This window comes from Podarcis cretensis, assembly GCF_951804945.1.
Source record: "Podarcis cretensis genome assembly, chromosome: 17".
NCBI lineage: Eukaryota > Metazoa > Chordata > Lepidosauria > Squamata > Lacertidae > Podarcis > Podarcis cretensis.
Genome location: NC_137187.1, coordinates 21,654,762 through 21,676,543, shown reverse-complemented (window position 1 = coordinate 21,676,543; position 21,782 = coordinate 21,654,762). Strand labels below are relative to the sequence as shown.

The 21,782-nt window shown below is 42.7% G+C and overlaps 1 protein-coding gene and 1 long non-coding RNA gene across 27 annotated transcripts in view; one reads left to right on the top strand and one right to left on the bottom strand.

Annotated features, from left to right (window-relative positions):
• PTPRD (protein tyrosine phosphatase receptor type D) overlaps nt 1-21,782 on the bottom strand; it is a 1,166,566-nt gene that overhangs the window by 38,706 nt on the left and 1,106,078 nt on the right. For all 26 annotated transcript variants that reach the window (XM_079959081.1, XM_079959070.1, XM_079959090.1 and 23 more), the window contains 3 exons: nt 21,365-21,540; nt 8,173-8,292; nt 6,253-6,407 (listed from right to left, as the gene is read on the bottom strand). In XM_079959081.1, coding sequence (XP_079815207.1) covers nt 6,253-6,407; nt 8,173-8,292; nt 21,365-21,540 — 451 coding nt within the window. The remainder of the gene's footprint in view (nt 1-6,252; nt 6,408-8,172; nt 8,293-21,364; nt 21,541-21,782) is intronic.
• Nucleotides 1-21,782, top strand: part of LOC307206655 — a 386,119-nt gene that overhangs the window by 115,041 nt on the left and 249,296 nt on the right. The window lies entirely within an intron of this gene.

Sequence of the window (21,782 nt, the reverse complement as noted above, 5' to 3'; positions counted from 1 at the left end):
AGAATGGAGATAAAGGAAGGCCAACCAGAAGAACGTTACAAGAATCATGCTGAGAAATAAGAGAGGATGAACTCTTGGTTTTAGGGTCAATCTAGGAAAAGACAGGAACAAACCTCAGACTATTAGAAAGAAGGAAACAGAAATATGAGTGCAGGTGTGAGAAGAGGAAGATAAAACGGAATCTAAAACAGCAGCAAGATTGCAACCTTGAGGAGAAGAACACTATAAAGATTAAGCTAAAAGAAAGAAGAGATGAGGACACTGGAAACCTCCCTTTCTGGCAGGGACAAATTGTATGTAGGCAGTGAAACATGCGAGTTCTGCATCTGAAGTATGCTCTTTTTAATAAGTGTATGGGGATGTTAGCTGCACCTTACTTGAATTAGGACCTCAATAAAACATTTAAAACTTCAACCAGGCCTTTGGCTGATTAATGTTTGGCAGCCTTTTAAATGTGTCCACGGGGTTATTGTTTTGCTGTTTTGTTTTAATTATTTACTTGTTTTTATCCTGTATGTTATTCTGTGCACCTGCCCTGAGATCCTATGATGAAGGGTGATATATGAATCAAATAAATAATGACAACAACAACAACAACTTGACATGAGAAGACAATTCACAGTTAATGTTTAGAATGACATCTGAAGTTTATATCGCATAATATACCCATGTTCAATGTATTTACATTAATGCGCTTACATGTTGTTCATGCACTTAAATGTCTCAGATTCCCCACTGTAGATATGGCATAAAAACTGGAAAAAATTACACCTTCACTTCCATGTTATTTGCAAGGAAACCTGATCAAAGAATTTTTCTTCTATTATTTAGTATTTATAGTATTGTGTGCATACTTTCTTGTTCAAACTATGAGATTTTCTGTTTAAAAAAGTAAAGTGAGGCTCTATTTTTGTATGTTTTAATTACTGTAAACTTTTACATGTAAAAAGGAGTGTTAGGTGAGGAAATGAATGAACTGGCATCAAAATGTGTGTGTAGAGAGGATAGCAACTAAAGAACCATATGACGTAATTGTAGGTATGTCATGTTGTAATAATGGAAAGCATCTGTATAAAATGTGAATATCCCATAGCTTGCTGAAATATCTCTAGCTAGCATATATCTAGGTGAGAGTGTGTTCCTTAAATCCATAATTCACATTTTTCAAAGCTGCCCACCTGCCTTCTTTCTGTTACTCATTTTATGGACATTAGCAATGTATCTGAACACTTCATTAAATTACATGTCTCTTCAAGGATTGCCCACTGGTGCTCTGTTGCAGAAACACAGAGGATAAAGGCCTATGTTTCTATACAAAGCTTCTGGGTAACATTACTGAAGCAATTGCTAAGACTTCTGTGAAGTTCTCAAAACAAAACAAAAAGGCTTCCAGATGCCCTCTGGTGCTATTCGGCTATGATCTGATGAGCACCTGTTTGCCAGCAATAATCCGACTTCAAACGCAACCGTGTGCTTTTCCTGCTATCAATAGACCACATGTTACACTCTGTCTATCGCAGATTCATAGAATTAAAGCCTGAATTTCAAACAATAAGTGCTCATTAAAAGGATATTCAATTTTACAAATTAAAGCAGATCAGCATGGAGGCAATGGTTGGACTGTGATATTGCTAAATTGCTCTGAAATAGGCAGAATATTATGCAGAGGTAGAAATGGATAACTAAATGAGGCATTTATAAGTTATTCATTAGAACCAGCTCTGCTGTTTGGCAAATGGGACCAATGGCCATGACATTCCACTTCTAGGAGGTATAAGTAAGTGCCAGCTGGAAAGTTGACTGTTACTGCCATTATGATGATTAAAGCACTATCAGCATATGTAGTGCTCTATGGAATGACAAAAACAGGCTCCTACACCAATGGCCTAACAATCTGGACTCTGTGGTATTCTAAAGTTAAACCAGTGTTGTGATTCTTAGAAACTCAAAGCAAAACCCCAAATCCTTGAGTATGCATGCATTATTTGTTAGCAGTAAGACCTCTGCCATTTATGGGTAGAGCAAAAATTGCTTTGAGATTTTCTCATTTCTTTTTTGCAGGCCCAGCACATCTGAGCTGCCAAATGAAGATGCATGGATTGCAGGCTAAGGGTTAAAACCGTTTAAATGCAACTGAGCAATTAAAGGCATTGTTTTCATTTTGTTTTCCTGCAGATGAGTGTTAGCTAGTTCCAAGCTGCTTTTGCTTTTGTTCCTAGGAGTTTGGCATGCTGAATCTGGTAGGTCACAATCAAGAGGAAGTTGGTTATGTCTCAAGTCCTATTGAAATCAATGGGGGAAGACAATCACAACTAACACATCCCATTGATTTAAATAGGGCTTAAGTGCACCTCTTTGGATTGCTGCCATAATATATAATTGGAGTACACAGTCTATAGAAAATTTCAAGGGAATAGATTATGGAGGGCCAATCACATGATCTCAGTGGAAACTTAATTGCCTACATCGTCAGTTAAGAAAACAATTCACTCAGTACTTTATCACTGTTGCTTAACAGAACTGTTTATTTTTATCCTCATTTTTTAGCTACGCTGTATAAAAGCTTTTTTGGCACTCATGAAAATTACATCCAGTTTTCACTTCAGTTGCAGCTCTTAAATTCATACATGAAAACTTATTTGAGAGATGTTTATGATTATGTTTTTCATAAATCTACCATCAACACCGTTTGCTCAGCTCTGGAAACAAAAACAATAAAGAAGGAAACACGGAGGAGGTCTCCATAAAACAAACTCATTTCAGTTATTAGGGAAACGAGGAACAAGAGAAGAGGTCTTGCACTCATTGTTTTCCTCAGAAGAATGTTCTGCTGTGTTTACTGTGACTGACTGAGTCAGTATGTATGTATGCATTGGACTGCACCCCAAGAAAGAACAAAAGGAAAACTAAAAAGTACAGTGGTCAAATTCTGTGGACTTAAAGGATATTGGGGCAGAAAAAGTGGAGAAAAAAAATCCAGGGCTTCCTTTGTCTCCCAGTTGCTGAAGAACAAAGAGTTGGCAAAGAGTTCTTTCCAAATGCTTCAATGCTTAGGTTACTGTGGTGGGTATGCAAATTGCTGCCTGAAGGCATTTCAGGCAATACACACAGCTAATCCAAAATAGAGAGACAGCTAAGGCAAGTGCTCTAGCTTCAAAAGCTTTGGACATTGATCTGACACTGTCACACCCTTTTGCTATCCTGTATATATGGAGTATATATGTATATACTGTATATATGGGACATGGGTGGCACTGTGGGTTAAACCACAGAGCCTAGGACTTGTCGATCAGAAGGTCGTCGGTATGAATCCCCGCCACGGGGTGAGCTCCCATTGTTCGGGTCCAGCTCCTGCCAACCTAGCAGTTCGAAAGCACATCAAAGAGCAAGTAGATAAATAGGTACCACTCTGGCGGAAAGGTAAATAGTGTTTCCATGCGCTGCTCTGGTTTGCCAGAAGCGGCTTAGTCATGCTGGCTAATAAAGCGAGATGAGCGCCGCAACCCCAGAGTCAGCCACGACTGGACCTAATGGTCATGGGTCCCTTTACCTATATATGGGGTGCTCGGGGATGGGTATAGTACCTCTGGTGGGGGACATTTTGTTCTTTTTCTAGGTTAGTTTGTCTACCTTTGTCCCCACCCTGCACTCAGCTCAGCTCTCATCTGTGGCTCCTAGAAGCTGTCAACATACAACAGTGGACACACACTGGGAACAGCTTCAGCTGGCCAGCTAAACCAGGTGAGGGTAGCCAAATGGTCTCAAACCCTTGGTAAGTTAGGAACTTCCCCTGCATGCGAAGACAGGCCCCAGAGGGTTGAGCGGACAAGACCAATAGTTGGCCCACTGGTCAAGAAGGCGGTTTCTGCACGTGCTGTAGAGGGAAGTGAGGGGTAGGTGGGGCTCACTCACTTGGGAAGGTAGCCCATTCAGGAGAAGGAAAACTCTGATCCTAAACCTCTGCTGCGGGATATCTTCGAGAGAAGAAAAGGCTACGGAGCAAATCCTACCGAAATCTGGAGTGGCTTTCCTAAGATATTCCCAGTATCTGATAGTGCCAGGGTGGGAGGAAAGGCAGGAACAGAGAAGGAGGTGGGACTTGCAGCTATCATCGTGGAGATGGATGAGACAAGAAGAAGAAGAAGATTTTGGATTTGATATCCTGCTTTATCACGACCCGAAGGAGTCTCAAAGTGGCTAACATTCTCCTTTCCCTTCCTCTCCCACAACAAACATACTGTGAGGTGAGTGGGGCTGAGAGACTTCAGGAAAGTGTGATTAGCCCAAGGTCACCCAGCAGCTGCATGTGGAGGAGCAGGGAAGCGAACCCGGTTCACCAGATTACGACTCTACCGCTCTTAACCACTACACCACACTGCCTGAGGAAGCTCCCTTCCCATGATCCTTGCCTGCAAATTTCCCCACTCCCGGCATAGGCCCCCACATTCTGCTAGAACCCTCTCCCAGGTCCTTGGCCAATCTTCCATCTGCATCATCCTGACCTGGCCAGCCCATGACAGCCTCAAGGTTAAAATACACCTGAGGGACTGTCTCCTCTAATGCCATCTTGCCTGGGGCCAAATATCAAAAGGAGATGTCCTTTTCTGTGTCCTACCTTGGGTTACACGAGGTTGACAGCAGGAAGCCATAAGGCTTTCTCAGCATGGTGTGGGTCACTTTGCTCCTTGAAGTGTGAGTGGCCACCTTTCTTGCTGCCTTTTGCTTGTTGGTGAAGACATTTTTTATAATAAAAAAAAATCCATCAGGCTTTGCCTATTTATTTTATTTAAATGCTATGTTTTACCTGTCTGTGTATCTGCCTGGTAGCTGCCTGTGTTGGATTTTTAATGCATTTCTATTGATATGATATTGCAGTTTTAAATCGTCATAAATTGCCTTGAGTAGTGCATAGGAACTAGAAGCATGGGGCAGAACTTCTGTTTTTTATAAATAAACAAATTATCAGCAGATTCTTTCCATTTAGAACTGTTCAAAATTGCTTATCCGATTGCCTCACATTTCAGGTAAAACAAATTAGGGATATAAATTGAAATTACTTGAAGTGTAGCGTATGTAAATAGGTAATAAGAAACTTCCTTTCACAATGAAATCAATGGATTTGCAAGATAACCAGAACAGATGCAGTTTCGTGCTTTTCAAGTATATCTTTTCAACTTGGTGGGTATCCAACCTTTTGAACAATTGGGTTCTTCTGCCTTCGGAGATTCAGCTACTGGAGCTGTATGTCGAGCAAAATGCTAGCGATCGCAAGGTCCAGGCACACACCATCTTTCCCATAAATGTTCCCAGAGTACCTCAACCCAACCAATAAATATTATCGCATAATAGTATAGCTAGTATGAGGGGAGCCTCTGTGCACTTACAGTGCTGAACTCATGAGAGCTCAAGGACACCCCTGAAACTGGCAACCAGAATTGGGGGAAACATGCAAGTAAACCACACTTGGAGATTCCTATAAGAAGGATTACAAATATAGTTGAGTATATATATGGAAATTCTGCTTGGGTGGATTCTGTATCCATAGTTCTAAGTCAGGGGTCAGCAAACGTTTTCAGCAGGGGGCCGGTCCACTATCCCTCAGACCTTGTGGGGGCCGGACTATACTTTGGAAAAATAAATAAATGAATGAATTCCTATGCCCCACAAATAACCCAGAGATGCATTTTGAATAAAAGCACACATTCTACTCATGTAACAACACTAGGCAGACCCCACAGAGATGCATTTTATTTAAAAGGACACATTCTACTCATGTCAAAACACACTGATTCCTGGACCATCCGCCTTCCAGATTTAGAAGGCGATTGGGCCGGATCCGGCCCCTGGGCCTTAGTTTGCCTACCCATGTTCTAAGCGCACCTCCCAGGAATGAGTGTGCATATGGCTGCCTACTTGGATTTTATTTTGTACATTTTCCTTCAAACAAGTCCCATTTGCATTAACACAATTTTTTTAAGAACCTCCACTAAGATTTCAAAATAGTTCACCAGGTAGCATAAGGGGCTATTGCTTGGAAACAACCACCACTGTATTCTAAAGCTCCTTTTCAGCTTGTGGAGCTAGTTTCATGCTTGTTTAGACTACAACCATCATGTATTCAGTTAATCAGAACTTCCAGAGAATGGGGAAAATGCAAATGAAATACTATGTACAATGCCAAATTATAAGCCATTGGCTTACGGCATTAACATGTCACTTGCAAGTGTTTGTTACAGTGAAGCCTGCGCTTACCTGCAGTGAACAAGCATTGGCCCAGCATCGGGAGGATTACAGGTTTTGACTCGTCGTAAGAAAGCTAGGAATGGCGTCGGATGTTCTGGAACTCCATGGTCAGGCCAGGCAGTGAACTGGAACTGCCTCACTTCTCTCTTCTCGCTTGATCCATTCTGCCAGAGAAGAATGTTGGTTGGAATGACTGCCCAATGTCACAACAGCGCTCCGGAATAGAGCAAAGGCATATTTGCCACATCACCATGAGTCTTAAATAAAGTTCCATTTAAAGGCAGGATACGATATCATCTGGCAAGCTGAGTCTGTGGCTACTCTAGAACTGTGGCACCTATTTAATAGTGAGTTGCATTGGATTTATCTCCTGCCCACCTAGCAGTTTGAAAGCACATCAAATTGCAAGTAGATAAATAGGTACCACTCTGGCAGGAAGGTAAACTGTGTTCTGGCTCTGGTTCGCCACAAGCGACTTAGTCATGCTGGCCACATGACCTGGAAGCTGTACGCCGGCTCCCTTGGCCAGTAAAGTGAGATGAGTGCCACAACTGGACCTAACGGTCAGGGATCCCTTTACCTTTTTATTGGATTTATCACAGTAATGAACTTCTCAGTGATGGTGCTGGAAAGGGCAGACACAGCACTGTTATTCACTACTACTGCAGAGAAGCAGTATGGGAGCTACTGTGTAGCCAGCCCAACATTGAGAATGCATGACTCAAGCCAGAGGTTTTCAACCTTTTTGAGTCCACGACTCCCCTGGCCAACTACATTCTTTCTGCGGCACCCCTGTGGGGCTCAGGAGTCCAGTTATGTCACCTCTTGCCTGCAGAGCTGGCAGCCTCTCACCCTTTTTCAAACACCTTCGGTTGTGCAGTGTTCCCTCAGCTTCCTCTCCTCTCCTGTCTCCTTGGGAGTCCTCTGGGCAGCCGCTGCTGCCACCCCTGGTCTCATCTGGGGCCTGGGACTTCTCTGTCCATTCCCAAGAGCAAGGGCTGGACTCCCTCATCCGCTTGCTTCTTTACTCTGAGGCTGCCTCAGCTACTGGCAGCCTGCACCCGCTGGCCAGCTCCAGAGGCCCCATTTGCCTGCTGAGTTTGTAGCCAGGGTGACTGCAATGAACACCTGTGCAAGCCTTTAGGAGGCAGAGACATGAGAGGGCATCAGAGGAGGGAGGGAAGAAAAGAGGAACAGAAGCCAATGTTGCCCACGGCACCCCTGGCCATCATTCAAGGCACCCCAGGGTGCCACGGCACACTAGTTGAAAACCACTGACTTTAAAACTATAGGAACTGGGGGCCATCGAGGGAAGAAAGACAAGGTGTAAAAGATTTCAGGGTTCTGATATGGGTTGAATTTCAATAAATGTTTTATATTGTAAAGATGTTTGATAATGGCTAGGAATTTTATGGTCCCCCCTCCCCCAGCACTCTGCAGGCTTTGGATAGGAAACTGGGTGAGCATTTAATTCTAGGGAATCTTGCTGTTGCAAGGAACTAGACCAGGGGTCAGTAAACTTTTTCAGCAGGGGGCCGGTTCACTGTCCCTCAGACCTTGTGCGGGGCTGGACTATATTTTTTTTTGGGGGGGGGGGAATGAACGAATTCCTACGCCCCACAAATAACCCAGAGATGCATTTTAAATAAAAGGACACATTCTACTCATGTAAAAACACCAATCAAGCCCCACAAATAACCCAGAGATGCATTTTAAATAAAAGGACACATTCTAAAAACACACTGATTCCCAGACCGTCCGTGGGCCGGATTTAGAAGGCGATTGGGCCAGATCCAGCCCCCAGGCCTTAGTTTGCCTACCCATGAACTAGACTGTATGGCCCCATGTAATCCAGTTATATTGTTACAAACAACCATGACCCTCTCTCTCCACCAAAAAATATCTGATGCATACAGAACGAAGAATTACCTTGTAAAGTGCAAATGTTCTAACACAGTACGTTGCCAATTCTACAGTGTCCAACAAGGTCACCTGGATCAGTCCATATGTTTCGGTTCCTCTGCTCGGCCAATACTGATCACATTTCACCTGCAAAAAGCATTTTAGGCAGAAATATATTCACATTTTAAGTAGCACGAATCACGTTGCTCACAGCTGAAAACTAATGGAAACAGGCTGACAAGAATATTACTATGTTGGGATAGGAGACACCTCCACAGCATGCGGTCTAGTTGCTGTGGAAATGATCCAGATCATCCAGAAGGACGACGAGATGATGGTGCACTTGGGGAACACAATATAAACAAGCTTCCTGAGCGCTCAGCATGCCGAATGGGACAATGGGACCTTGAGCCTTTATGCTGCAGATTTTATAGGGGGTGTTTCACGGAAAAGTAGTGTCATCAGTAATGCTTGATGTGTGCCACTCGGTGGACCAGATGGTGTGCATCAGCACAGCTACAAAACAGATCGAGTCAGGAAGTGGATACATGAAACTATGTTGCCTGAGAAAAGAAACTGCTTCCTGTTCCACCTCTCTCATCCTCAGAATGGTATGTATGCACAGTAATGTGATGGAATGATGAGCTGCTTGTGCGTAAAGCTTAGTCCCTCAGAGTTTGCTCAACTTAGCAAGGCTCTGTTTTTTTTAGCGGAGCCCTTAAGCATGGCTCCCTCAGTCGCTGGCAGAATCCGACAGTGGGCATTTACGGAATCTACTCCAGCATAAAAGCTCCTTGACGGAAACGCGTTGTCTAGATTCTCGGCGCGACAGTTTCCGGCGAGGAGTGGGTGTACCTATGGGAGGACCTGAGACTTCTCCGCTGTTATCGCTGGAAGACTCCCTGAGCCATTCCTTCGTCTCTCTCTCTCCCTGATTTCCCACTCCCCCCCTGCTGCTGCCTTCCGCCGCTGCTGAGTCTCTCCTGACTTCTGAGAGCCCCTCCACCTCCTGTCTTTCCGATGGCAGTTCCCTGACAAGTAAGAACAAGGAATTCTTCAATAATATGACAAGAGGGCTGCATGTTTTCCCATTGTGATGGAACTGATCTTCAAGTGACCTGCTTTTCTCCAGTTCCAGAATAAGAGATTATCTTTTCTGTCCTTTTTTTCTCAGACATTGGGGGCGGGGGAGGGGCGGGGGCGGGCATAAAACAAACAAACCAAAATCCTAAACCAGAAGTGTAAATGAAGGCAAAGAAGGGAAATAGCTTCCTTTTCAGCTCTGCCAACTGATGCAAGTGAAGTAATGGCAGGGAAAAAGCAGCATAAGTGGTTGCTTTCTCAAGGAAGGAAAAGAAGGAAGGACCCCATAGCAGAATGGGGCACTGTTGGGCCTGGCCAGTGGCGGCACTGGAGTTTTTTCATTTTGTAAAAGGAGCCTTCTGTTCCCTTTCCCTCACATTATTATTATTATTATTATTATTATTATTATTATTATTATTATTATTTTCTGCTGCTCACAAAGTGAGTAGGTGCACAACCAAAACTTACTGCTGGTGAGATCCAACTACAATCTTACCATAGAAGTCAAACAGAATCCATTCCAGAAGTCCGTTCGACTTCCAAAACGTTTGGAAACCAAAGCACGGCTTCTGATTGGCTGCAAGAAACTTCTGCAGCCAATCGGAAGCCGCGGAAGTCCTGTCGGACGTTCAGGTTCCAAAGAACATTTGCAAACCGGAACACTCACTTTGTGGCGTTTGGGAGCCAAAATGTCTGAGTACCAAGGTGTTCGGGATCCAAGGTATGACTGTACTGACCGTTTTAATTTGCACCGAGGTATGTTTAGATATAAATTAACATATGCAAATTTGTGTCATGGGCCTGTGCCCTCAGTCCTTTATGTACCTCACAATGCCTCTGCTTGCGGTGGCTGACCCAGTGGCCTCTATAGGTATGCTGAGGCTCTATAGATGCCGGGTCTCGTGATGTGGTTTGAATGAGCAGCAAGTGCTACTTGCAATTTACAATTTCAGATCCAGGTCTTATGTTGCACCCACTCACATTTGTCTCATGGTGCTGCAGAATACCGTATTTTTCGCTCCATAAGACGCACCTGGCCATAAGGCACACCTAGTTTTTAGGAGCACTACAAGCTAACTAAGGCGTAGTATGCCATTCTATTCTATAGTATTTTATTGTTATAGTGGTGCTTTAGTGGCTGTTTTCCCCACGTGCACAAGTTGTTATTCATGTGTCGTTTTTACCTGTATGGGCCTATGGCCGTAAATAAAATTACTTACTTACTTACTTTTTAGAGGAGGAAAGGGGGAAAGCCCCGGTTTTTGAGGATCAGCTCAATGTTGTCGAGCTTACTTTGCAAAGGGAAAAAATCCTGTTTTTATGGGGTTCAGCTTACAGTTCTGAAGCTTCTTTCCAGACAGATAATCTAACCAGCCAGTCACATGTCGCTGGGGAAACAAACAGCCTCCATCCGCAGAACATTCAGCAATGGAGGCCTGGACAAGGGGGCGGGACTGGAAAGGGAGCCAGCGATCGACCACACATTTGCTCCATAAGAAGCACAGACATTTCCCCTTCCTTTTTAGGAGGAAAAAAGGGTGTCTTATGGAGCGAAAAATACGGTATATCAGATGAAACCATGATCACTGACATCCAAACATAAATACTGGTTTCCGAAGTAAGCGGTTTGAAAAATTTAAGCTTTGCTACAAATAGAAAAGCAGTGCTACGAGACTGGATTTCTTTGATCCAGGATGTTTAGAATGAACTATGCCAGAAACTACACAAAAACGTAATTTTGTTTTGAGGTTTTTCCTTTCTTTAATGAAACATGTCGTGGCTTTAGATTGCCAAGTCTTTGATCTATAAGAGTTCACAGAAAGAGATTATTTATCAGATTTTAAAGGGCACTCCGTGTTTTAGTGTAACAGAAAAATTACAGAAAGAAGACAGCGCAAGATTGAGGGGCAAAGGTGGTGGAGCCAGGGTGAGTGACAGGTGGGGATTGTCCGAGGAGGAGACATTGAGTTATAGGAGTCAGCTGGAAAAGATCTGGTTTAAAATGCTCATGGCAAAGGAGTGGCAAACATGTCGGGCCAGTTTATTAGGTAGAAACATTATTTCCCACTCTTTACTGGAAGAATGCAAATTCCTCGTTCTTATGTTTCCCAAACATATGGTTCAAATACTTGAAGTGTTCTGGTTTGGGTGGATTCCAGGGTAATATAGATCTCACTTCACATTCTTACCATTGCTATGCACAGTCAAGCATAGTTAAGGTGAGCTTAATTACTCTTTACTGCAGTGTTTGACAACAGATAAGTTTGTGGTGAGCCTGGACCAAGTGACTTGGCTTGACTTCTAGATGCATAGTCACTTTGGCTTATCCAGTGACCTCTAGGGACATGGCCTTGTGCTAGAAGTCACCCTTTCTATCTGCCCAGGCTTTGTAATTCTTTAAGACTGTATGCTGGTGTTCCATCTTATTTTATTGCTCTGCTATGTTTGTTTGTTTCTTCATTAATAATTCTTTTTAAATTTATGCTTTTATTATTTTACTGTAAGCAACTCTGAGAATTACCTGACAACTGCTTCCTGGTAACAGGAAATCCCAGGAGTTTACTAAGCCCATAGTGGGCCACATTACAAGGCTTATGTGTTGGATTATGTGTTGGGATTTGTGGGTTTCCATTTACACATATATATCTCAAAACTACTGATTTTGTATTTAGTTTTGACCGCTGGGAGGCGTGTAGAAATGGGATCCTCATAACAGAGGGTCCTGGTTGCGCTTGGGACCCAAGAGCTCACCTGACAGGGTTAAAATGGGGGGGGGGAGGAAGTCCTGGCCATTCCCCTGGGATCATGCCAGGCTGTTTTAGCCAAAGCCAGTAGGTGGCGTGATCCCTTTAAAAGCAGCAGTATGATGCAAGTGGGGCACTTGCATTTGCACGGCTGAACACCCACCCACCCTCCCTAGTTTAGGTAGAGTCGCTTGGCCTTGCTTTGGTTTGGGTCACCTGTTTTGGAACAGGGGCTGGGTAGGAATTTTTTTCCATTTGGCAGATTGGCTTTTAGCCATTTGGTTTTCACCTAACCCTTAGCAAATCATCACAACTTGTAAGGTGGCAGTTAGGCATTGGCTCAGTTGGATTGTGGGAAGGGGAGGTGCGGCCATCACCTGCCCCTCCAGGAACTGGGTATTCCGTTAAAGGAATCTGGGGGTCCTCGATCTCATCCAAAGTCCGCTTGAGGGGCTAGGGCCATGCCAGAACCACAGGAACCCCGGGGTGAGCTTAGGTTGGTCCTCATCGACCTTGCTCCCTCGTTTGGTTTACCCCATTGAACGATCACCCTAAGACGTGGAGTCAATTATAGTGGGGAGTCAATGCCTAAGCCAATACCACTCACGTGATTGTACTTCAATAAAATTGTGGCGAAAATTTGCCCCAAAACTTAAACTAATATAAGTGTCCGTGTGTATTTCTTTTGGGGGTGGGTCTTGGGGCCTCAAGACGCAAAGAAACGCCATGGTACACCTGCATCAACACAACAGGATGCTTTCATCTGCCCCAGCTGCAACAAAACATGTCTCTCTCATATTGGTCTCTACAGCCACAGCAGGCACTGTAACTCTCTAACTTCATGGCAGAAAGAACACTTTTCCATTGTCTCCTGAGACAGATGGGTGCCAACCAACCAAATTTCCAGTCAAGCTTTGTTCTTGAGCTCCAAAGGAAATCATCCAGCCATCTGGTATGAGGACAGACTGAAGTTAACATTATGACTTAGTAGTTTTGTTTCCAAAGGGGGTAAAGCCCAGAAACAAACAGGCACATTTTAAAGATAAGAAAGATCTGGGAAGTATTCTGAGGAGCTGGTTGCTGGTGGAAGAAATAAGACTGTGCTGAAAGAGCCTTAGATGGAATGGCCTCAGTGGGAGGACTAGGTGCCTTGGCTGTGTACCTTTGGTAGAAAGTTTCAGCACCTCATAGACAATAGTGCAGATAATCCAGAAGCACTGCTTAACAACATCCTCTGAAATTCAGCTAGAAGCAGTATCAACTACGCTAGAGTAAGAGCAGATCATTTTAACAAGGCAGCTGTAAAGCTGGGGTCAAAGGTTGCTAATAATAATAATAATAATAATAATAATAATAATAATTTATTTATACCCAGCCCATCTGGCTCGGTTTCCCCAGCCACCCTGGGCAGCTTCCAACAAAATATTAAAATACAGTGGTCTGTTAAACATTAAAAGCTTCCCTAAACAGGACTGGCTTCAGATGTCTTCTAAAAGTCTGGTAGTTGTTCTTCTCTTTGACATCTGATGAGAGGGTATTCCACAGGGCGGGGGCCACTACTGAGAAGGCCCTCTGCCTGGTTCCCTGTAACTTCACTTCTCGCACAGAGGGAACAGCCAGAAGGCCCTCGGCACTGAACCTCAGTGTCCGGGCAGAACGATGGAGGTGGAGATGCTCTTTCAGGTATACTGGACCAAGGCCGTATAGGGCTTTAAAGGTCAGCACCAACACTTTGAATTGTGCTCGGAAACATACTGGGAGCCAAAGCATGAAAGGCATAAAAGGTGCAGTCTCATGGTTTCCTTTTTATATGAGACATAATAGAAGACTCCTGTATGCTTCCAAATGCAGAAATGACACAGTCCACTGGCTGAAATGAAAGCTGTAGAGCTAGTGAACGCTGAATGACGTCTTTCCCACTAAGAATGGAGGCGGGCACCATTTCAAACCTGGTGAGTTTAAAAATATACATTTATTACCAAGTAATATTCAGGACCCTTCACACTCCAGCAAATCACAGGTGTGAAAAAATACCGTCCCACCTTTTATCAGTGACACTAAAGGAGGCAAATTTCCATATTTTAAAAAAATAAAAAAATCCAACAAGATCAATGAATATGATACTTGATAGTGAAGTGTAGAGAGAAAATTTTGCAGTAAAAAGGTCTGGTCTTGCTTAAAAACAACCAAAACAACTCTCGTGGGGTAGTAAGTAATAAGCGAGGCTTTATTTGGCTTCTTTTCTTCAGCACCTTGGACAGCTCCCTAGCAGTATGGGGACTAAGATGCTGTTTCCTCCCTTCCAGAACTGCTTGAGCCTATTTTCAAACTGTGAAGCTGCTTCAGAAGCCCTGCCAATTTTGTAAGGGTAAAATACTGATCTCCTACCCTGTAGTTTTCATTTGTGCTGACGTATTTAGCATTTGGCATGGCATTTATTTTGAAGATTCTGCTTGATAGACTTCTCCGTGCATGCTTATTAATTAATTAATTAATTAATTAATGGCATGATGGTCCTACCAGTACAGAAATGGGAGTAGAAAATTAAGCTACAGAATTATTTAGCGTAACAGCAGCACAAGGTAGGTGTCAGGTTAAAAACAATTATACCATCTTTGACTGCCAACTAGGCTGCACAGCCATCATTTTGCTGCTGTTTGTAATGGCATTTGTGCAGAGTGCCAAATGATCAACTTGCCTCATTGCTGCTAGATTAGACATAAACTTGCAGACACTCACAAGCCTAATATAGGAGGTTTGCAGATTTAGGAACAAGAAGAAGAAGAAGAAGAAGAAGAAGAAGAAGAAGAAGAAGAGGAGGAATTTGGATTTGATATCCCGCTTTAGCACTACCCGAAGGAGTCTCAAAGCAGCTAACAATCTCCTTTCCCTTCCTCCCCCACAACAAACACTCTGTGAGGTGAGTGGGGCTGAGAGACTACAGAGAAGTGTGACTGGCCCAAGGTCACCCAGCAGCTGCATGTGGAGGAGCGGAGACGCGAACCCGGTTCACCAGATTATGAATCTCGCGCTCTTAACCATTACACCACAAGAATGTAGTATACTGGGATAGCTCAGTTGGTACCGCAGGAGGCTCTTAATTTCAGTTGAAGCCCCTCATTGGATAAAAGATTCCTGCATTGAAGAGAGTTGACCTAGATGATCCTCACGGTCGCTTCCAACTCTACAATTCTATGATTCAGTGATGCGGTCTGAATTTCTTGAAATGATACTTATAATAGGAATTTTATTTTAAAGCATTCTTTGATTTGGGCAAAGTCACAAGTGAAAGTCAGTATTCCCACAAAGAAAGTAAGAAAAAAATACCAGTGAAAGAAATAATAATAACTTGGGAGGTATCTAAAAGACACTTCAAATAATGGTTGCTTTGAAAGTTACACAAATAATAGTTAAGATAATTTGTTTTCAATATTCTAACTCTCTGGGTAGTTTGCAATTCTATATCTGAGCAGCATTTCCTGTGACTTCAGCAGTAAGAGCCCACCCAGAATGCATGTCCTCTAGTTTCGTCTTCTAGCTGGTACCTATTTCCATCAATGAAAATGTAAGTGGAAAAAGAAGAACCTCCCCCCATAAACTCCCATTTAAACATAAATTCCCAACAGTACCTGATGTCACATGACAAACTACTTTTGGAATGGAAAGAAGTTCCAAAAACTCCTTTGCTGTATTGTTTTTGGTGCCTGCTAAAACCTACCCAAGGCATGCTTTTTGAATGTGCAATTCTCGCACATGATTTCACTGTTAAATAGTTGCTTTTTAAAAATTGCTGGTATTTTTAATATTTTTTAAAACATGTTAACATGTTTGCTTTGATCTGTATTTTTAATTTACTATTTTAGCTTGTCCTTTGTAAACCACACAGAGGTCTTTTTTCGGCAAGCAGTGCATCCATTTGGTTAAATAAATCAGTCAGTCATTTTGCGGTAAATGATAGCTGAGGTGGAGGCATTTACAGTCAGCTGTTGAAAGAAATAAGGAAAACTGAGCTAGCACAAGGCTACTTCCTGGTCTACAAGTTACAGATTTTTGTTGCCGGTATGGTGATATTCAAAAAGCCCATCTTTGTAAGCACTGTCAAGATCAAAAAGAGGAACCCAGTCAGGCTCTCTTGCTTTCAGGCACCCATTCCATAGGAAATAGAAGAACACAGAACAAGTTCTATGGCATCACAGGGACCTTTGAGTAATCTTCCATTCCTGAGGGTAGGCACATTTGCAGGAGGTTAGCATCTTTTTTGTGTTCCTTTTAGCACCATTGCCACCACCTGGGCTGAAAAGATGGCAAGCATATCGGGTTCCAACCCTTTTGGCAAAGCTAGGATGGTGGAAAGAAGGGCTGTGATGGGGACAGGAGAGGGCCTAGGGCCCCCGTTGATGTCCAAAGACCGACAAACCCTTGCAACCAGCCTTGGATCTAAGGCAATGTGTTTTCTGCTGTGATATGTAATAACTGGTTTCAATTAATAAACAGTTTCTATTCTATGTAGGAGTTTAAGACTACTCCTTGTCATATTGGCACGTTTGCTTCTGATTCATGAAAGGATTTTGCATTTGAAGATTCTAATCCAACAGAACACATTTGCCCCAGCCAGGGCTGCATGCACATAGCTGAATACAATAAGCTAGAATCCTGCCAATCAACTGGTTGGTGGGAAAGGACTAGCAGGGTAGGGTATGGTATTAACTCAGCCTCGCATTTCTCCTCCTGGAGAACAGAACGTTCAAGACCTTATCCAGGCCAGATATGATGTCAGAAGCCTGATTCTTTGAGCCTTGATCCCAACTGGATCAAGGAGTTTGGCTTTAAGCACAGTATCAATGGCATAAGAAAACTTGGTGAACGATTCCAATTGAGAATATATATCAATAAAGCCTTTGCCACATAAAAAAATAATAATTCAAGAACAGAATGACTATGTTGAAAGCCAATAATTTACTAGTTACAAAGCCACGACATGTCTTCCTCAAAACAATTTATTTAGTGGACAACAAAAAATGCTATTTTTGAAAAATAACATCTTAGCTTTGTTCCAAACTCCCTCCACCCTCCACTAGCTGCCCAGAGCAATTTAAATTTTAGATTGTCTAAATAATGCAGCATGGAAACAATCTGAAACCACAACGGGTTTGCAAGTTGAAAGAAATGAACCAAAAAAGGATGTAACCACAAGTCACACACACACACATATATATATATATATATATATATATATATATATATATATTAATGCTTTGAATTGCTTTATGTATTCCTGTCTGTAACTGCCAGCTGCTATTTCTAATCTCTGGTTTCCACCGCTTAAGATTTCCCTTTCGTTTCATACAAACGAAACTCATGCATGTAATAAATATGTTATCAACATTCTTCCATGCACCACAGTGTGCATAATCCTTTTTGATATATATTATGTGCGTGATAGCAAAGTAATAGGACTGACTTTCTCTGAGGTCTGGATTAGGTCAGGTGAGATTCGGGAGATGACATTTAAAGTGAAAACAATAAAGTGTGAAGGGTTATAAATGAAAGAGCTCCTTTGCCCTGCAGCTTCCCCCAAGGCAAACAAATGAATAACTAATTCACTGTAACATCTTCATTCAATGTACTCAGCTGTTGAATATGTAAGTTCCCAAAGCTGAGGTTAGTCAGACATCTAACACATGCTAATGAACCAACTAAGTTTGCTTCTGCGGGTGCTTCCCTCCCACCCCTTTAAAAGAAAAAAAATCCCTTTATCTATGCAGAGCAGGTTAGAAACGCTCAAGCACAGCTGCAGGACTAAGCAACAGGAAAGCAAGTAAACAAAAATACGATGGAAGGTAGGAAGGAGATGAGGTCCCACAGCAGAATGCTCTTGCCTTCCAGATAAAATAATTATCAAGTCTGCCACAGAACAGGAGGAAAAATTATTCACTCTCTTGCTCTCCGTCTCACAAGGACCATAAAATACAGAAACCAAAGAATAACAACACAACTCGTATCACAGCTGCTTTTTAAAAATAATAATAATACTGTAGTGTATTTTCATCTCATTTGGGCTACATTAATCTGTTTTATGGTATTAAAAGTGCAATAAATGTTATTGTATCTTCGTTACCAATCCCCCCACAATCTTAGACCCAGAACACAGCTCACCAGCTATGTTTGCCACCTCTCCCTGTATTTCTTTATCCTGCCAGGCAATAAAAATAGGGCATTTGCTGAACCCTGGTGGACCTCAATGTATGGTTAGCGGTTGTGTTCAGCCACAAACTGCACAGGCAGTATATTCTTACAAGTGACATTCCAGGGTTCTGGGCTTTAACCCCAAGTTTGTTTTCCGTGGAATGAGGGACAGCGGAGACTGCAGTGCCTTCACGATATATGGTTTATTTACACATATCCAACCTGAGCCTACGATGGAGGGGCTCACACCAAGAGGGTCTTGCTTGCCTTGGATTCCTGCAGAAATCAGGCATGGCTTTGTCTTACAGGCTTCAGCCTGCAGCTTGCTTCCAGCTTAAACACACCTCTCCCAGCTCTGGCCTTTGTCTTTCTCACTGCCAGTGAGCTGAGAGAGGAGAGACCGTCTGTTTGCCATCTGGCACAGAGCCACCTTAATGGCCCATACTTAAGGTAAGGGTAAGGGTACCCCTGCCCATACGGGCCAGTCTTGACAGACTCTGGGGTTGTGCGCCCATCTCACTTAAGAGGCCAGGGGCCAGCGCTGTCCGGAGACACTTCCGGGTCACGTGGCCAGCGTGACATCGCTGCTCTGGTGAGCCAGAGCCGCACACGGAAACGCCGTTTACCTTCCCGCTGGTAAGCGGTCCCTATTTATCTACTTGCACCCGGAGGTGCTTTCGAACTGCTAGGTTGGCAGGCGCTGGGACCGAGCAGCGGGAGCGCACCCCGCCGCAGGGATTCGAACCGCCGACCTTTCGATCGGCAAGTCCTAGGCGCTGAGGCTTTAACCCACAGCGCCACCTGCGTCCCCTGGCCCATACTTAGAGGACCATTAACTCAACAGGAAGCTAGCCTTGCTGTTTTACCAACTGAATCTGTGCTGGATCCAGGAATTAGGAGGGGGATCAGGCATACGCCTGCCCCCCAACTTATAACAATATCCTATCATCAGTATCAGCTCCTAAGATACTCCACTGGTGGCTAGCGTTGTCCATCACCACTCTTTTCTTCTGTCATAAGGCATTTCTTATCCCCCACAGAGGACCTTAAAGTCCATGAATAACCAAGTTTAGAGGTCCCGGGCCCTAAGGAAGTCAGACTATCCTCCACCAGGGCCAGGGCCATTTCAGTGATGGCTCCGACCTGGTGGAATGCTCTGTCCCATGAGACTAGGGCCCTTCAGGATTTAACCTCCTTCCGTCGGGCCTGTAAGACAGAGCTATTCCACCTGGCCTTTAATTTGAATTCAGCCTGATCTTTTATTTCCCTTTTCTTCCCTTCCCCTCCCCTTTTATGAAGATTACCTAATCTGGGACCCCACAGCTAATTCTCCTCTGGCCTCCTCCCTGGCCCAAGTAGGACTAATTCAGCCAGCTAGCCCTGGTAATTATCTAATGTTTATTTCCCCTAAATTGATTTCTGAACTTTGAATTTTATTGTTATTCATGTTTTTATACTGTATTTTATGCTGCTTTTACAATTAAGTGTTTTAAATTTGTTGTTAGCTGCCCTGAGCCTGGTTTTTCAGCCAGGAAGGGCAGGGTATAAATAAAAAAAATATTATTATTATTATTTATTTATTTGATTTGGGGCAAGGGCCAGTGCTGGAAGCAGTCGTAGGCACATTCTGAGCACTCTTGAAGCATTGTGAGTGTTCTCTTCGAATATTTTTGGAGACCTTGGTGGGCTGCATTTTGCTTGCTGGATCACAACCTATGGAGTCCTGCCTTCAGGGGAATCAGGAAAGAGCCGTAACTTTTACTGCCCTTGCAGGAAACTGCTCTGAAATAGGCCACTGTGGTTTAAACATATGGCTATCACTGATCAGATAGCATGGGTTAAATTCCTAGATTTTACTAACCACTAAACCCCCCCCCCCACACACCTTAAATGAAAGATATAGGTTGCAATCTCTAGGTTCTAATGCAACTGTACTTCCAAGATTCACAGCATGTGTTGCCATCAAATAAAACTATATGGTAAGAGCATTATTATTCTGACCGGCACCTTTGAGAGAATAATAAAACAGACAGCAGAGTTAACTAGAAATTGCAAAAAGCAATTAATAAGTGGACTGAGCAAAATTTCATTTGGTTATTGCAAAACATGTTTATGTGAATAGCCTAGCTGTGGCTGCAGTGTTATGATAAACTGTGGGCATTTAAGTAACAAAGTCTTTGGCAAAGGAGTGTTTGTTCCCTCACACTGGTAGTAGCACTGAATACTATTTAGAAGTTAACTTTATTATTAGAAGCAGATAATGAGAAAGAGTCAAAATTTCATTTGCCTAACTCAAAACATCCTTCTACACTGAGGTCCACTGAAAGCCTGCTGCACCGAGATAAAATATAGAGTAGGCTGATGGGGGACAAAAAGTACACTGGGATCCTCATTATCAACATATATTTGTAAGTAATAATATTAATACAGGTTGAATAATCAGGCAAGCAATAATATTTTCAGTGTACTGTAATGACTATGGGCTTGAGATTGCTAAACGTATCCGCGTAACGTTTTTAATAAGGGACAAATCATTAAGAAAACCTGGAACAGTGCAGTCCTTTAAAATGCATTTGGTTAATGCAATTGGTTCTGAAGACAGCATTTAACAGTTTTCTCATTGTAGATATCAAGTGCTTGTGTTAAGTCATCAACCCAGATCCGTTATCGCAGATTGTCTTTTCACATCACATCCCAGCCTGCCTCCCTGTGTAAGGTAATAAGGCAATGTGATAACAAAGACCGATAGGCTCTTTGAAACATGATAACGGTATCACACCAGCCATGTCAATGAAACTTGCAGTTTATCACTAGGAAAACTGGAAAGTGCTATCACATGAACAGAGTTATGTGAGCTCCAAGACTTTAATGTACACATTTAATCTCTCTCTCACACACATAACCCAGTGAAATAAATAGAAATTTTGGAGACATTCAAGAGAATCTCCCTAAAGGTTTCCATATATATCTAGGTGTGGAGCAAAGGAGAAAAGATTGTGCATTAAAGACAAAGACCAGTTTCTGTAGTTTGGACGTCTTTTAATGCAGTGTAGCTCAAATAAAGGAGCTGAAATGAATGAAGAAACTATTATAGACATTTTGGGAAATGACAGGCCTCCCATCACATTTGAAAGTCAGTTTTATGGATAAACTACTCATGAAAGGTTAGCCAAATATAAATATAAAGAAATATAAAGTTGCCTTACCCTGGACCTCTCTTCCAGTTTGGTCATCATGACAACCGTTGCGCCCCTTTGTTCCCAGATCATTCTCCAGAAATCTCCAAAAGTTTCAGGAAGAGCTCCTTGTGTTGCTATATAGGCATTCTGTTTTCTGTAGCCGTCTATGTAGTTAGCATTTATATAATCACTCCCTGGTATGCCTAGAAAGCAAAATGTGACCATGGCCTTGAGAGTTCATATTGTTTCATTTCAATTTTTTTGATTAAGAAACAAAATGACATTTCAGTACTTTCCAACTTTTTAATACATCTTTCTTTGTTTTTCTTAGTCTCTTAAGATGCTTGTTCTTTGCATTTACCATGAAATATTTACCTATTTCACTCTAGAAGGTTGCCATATAATCACTGATGAATCAAAGAAATTATAACTGTCTTTGCATCTG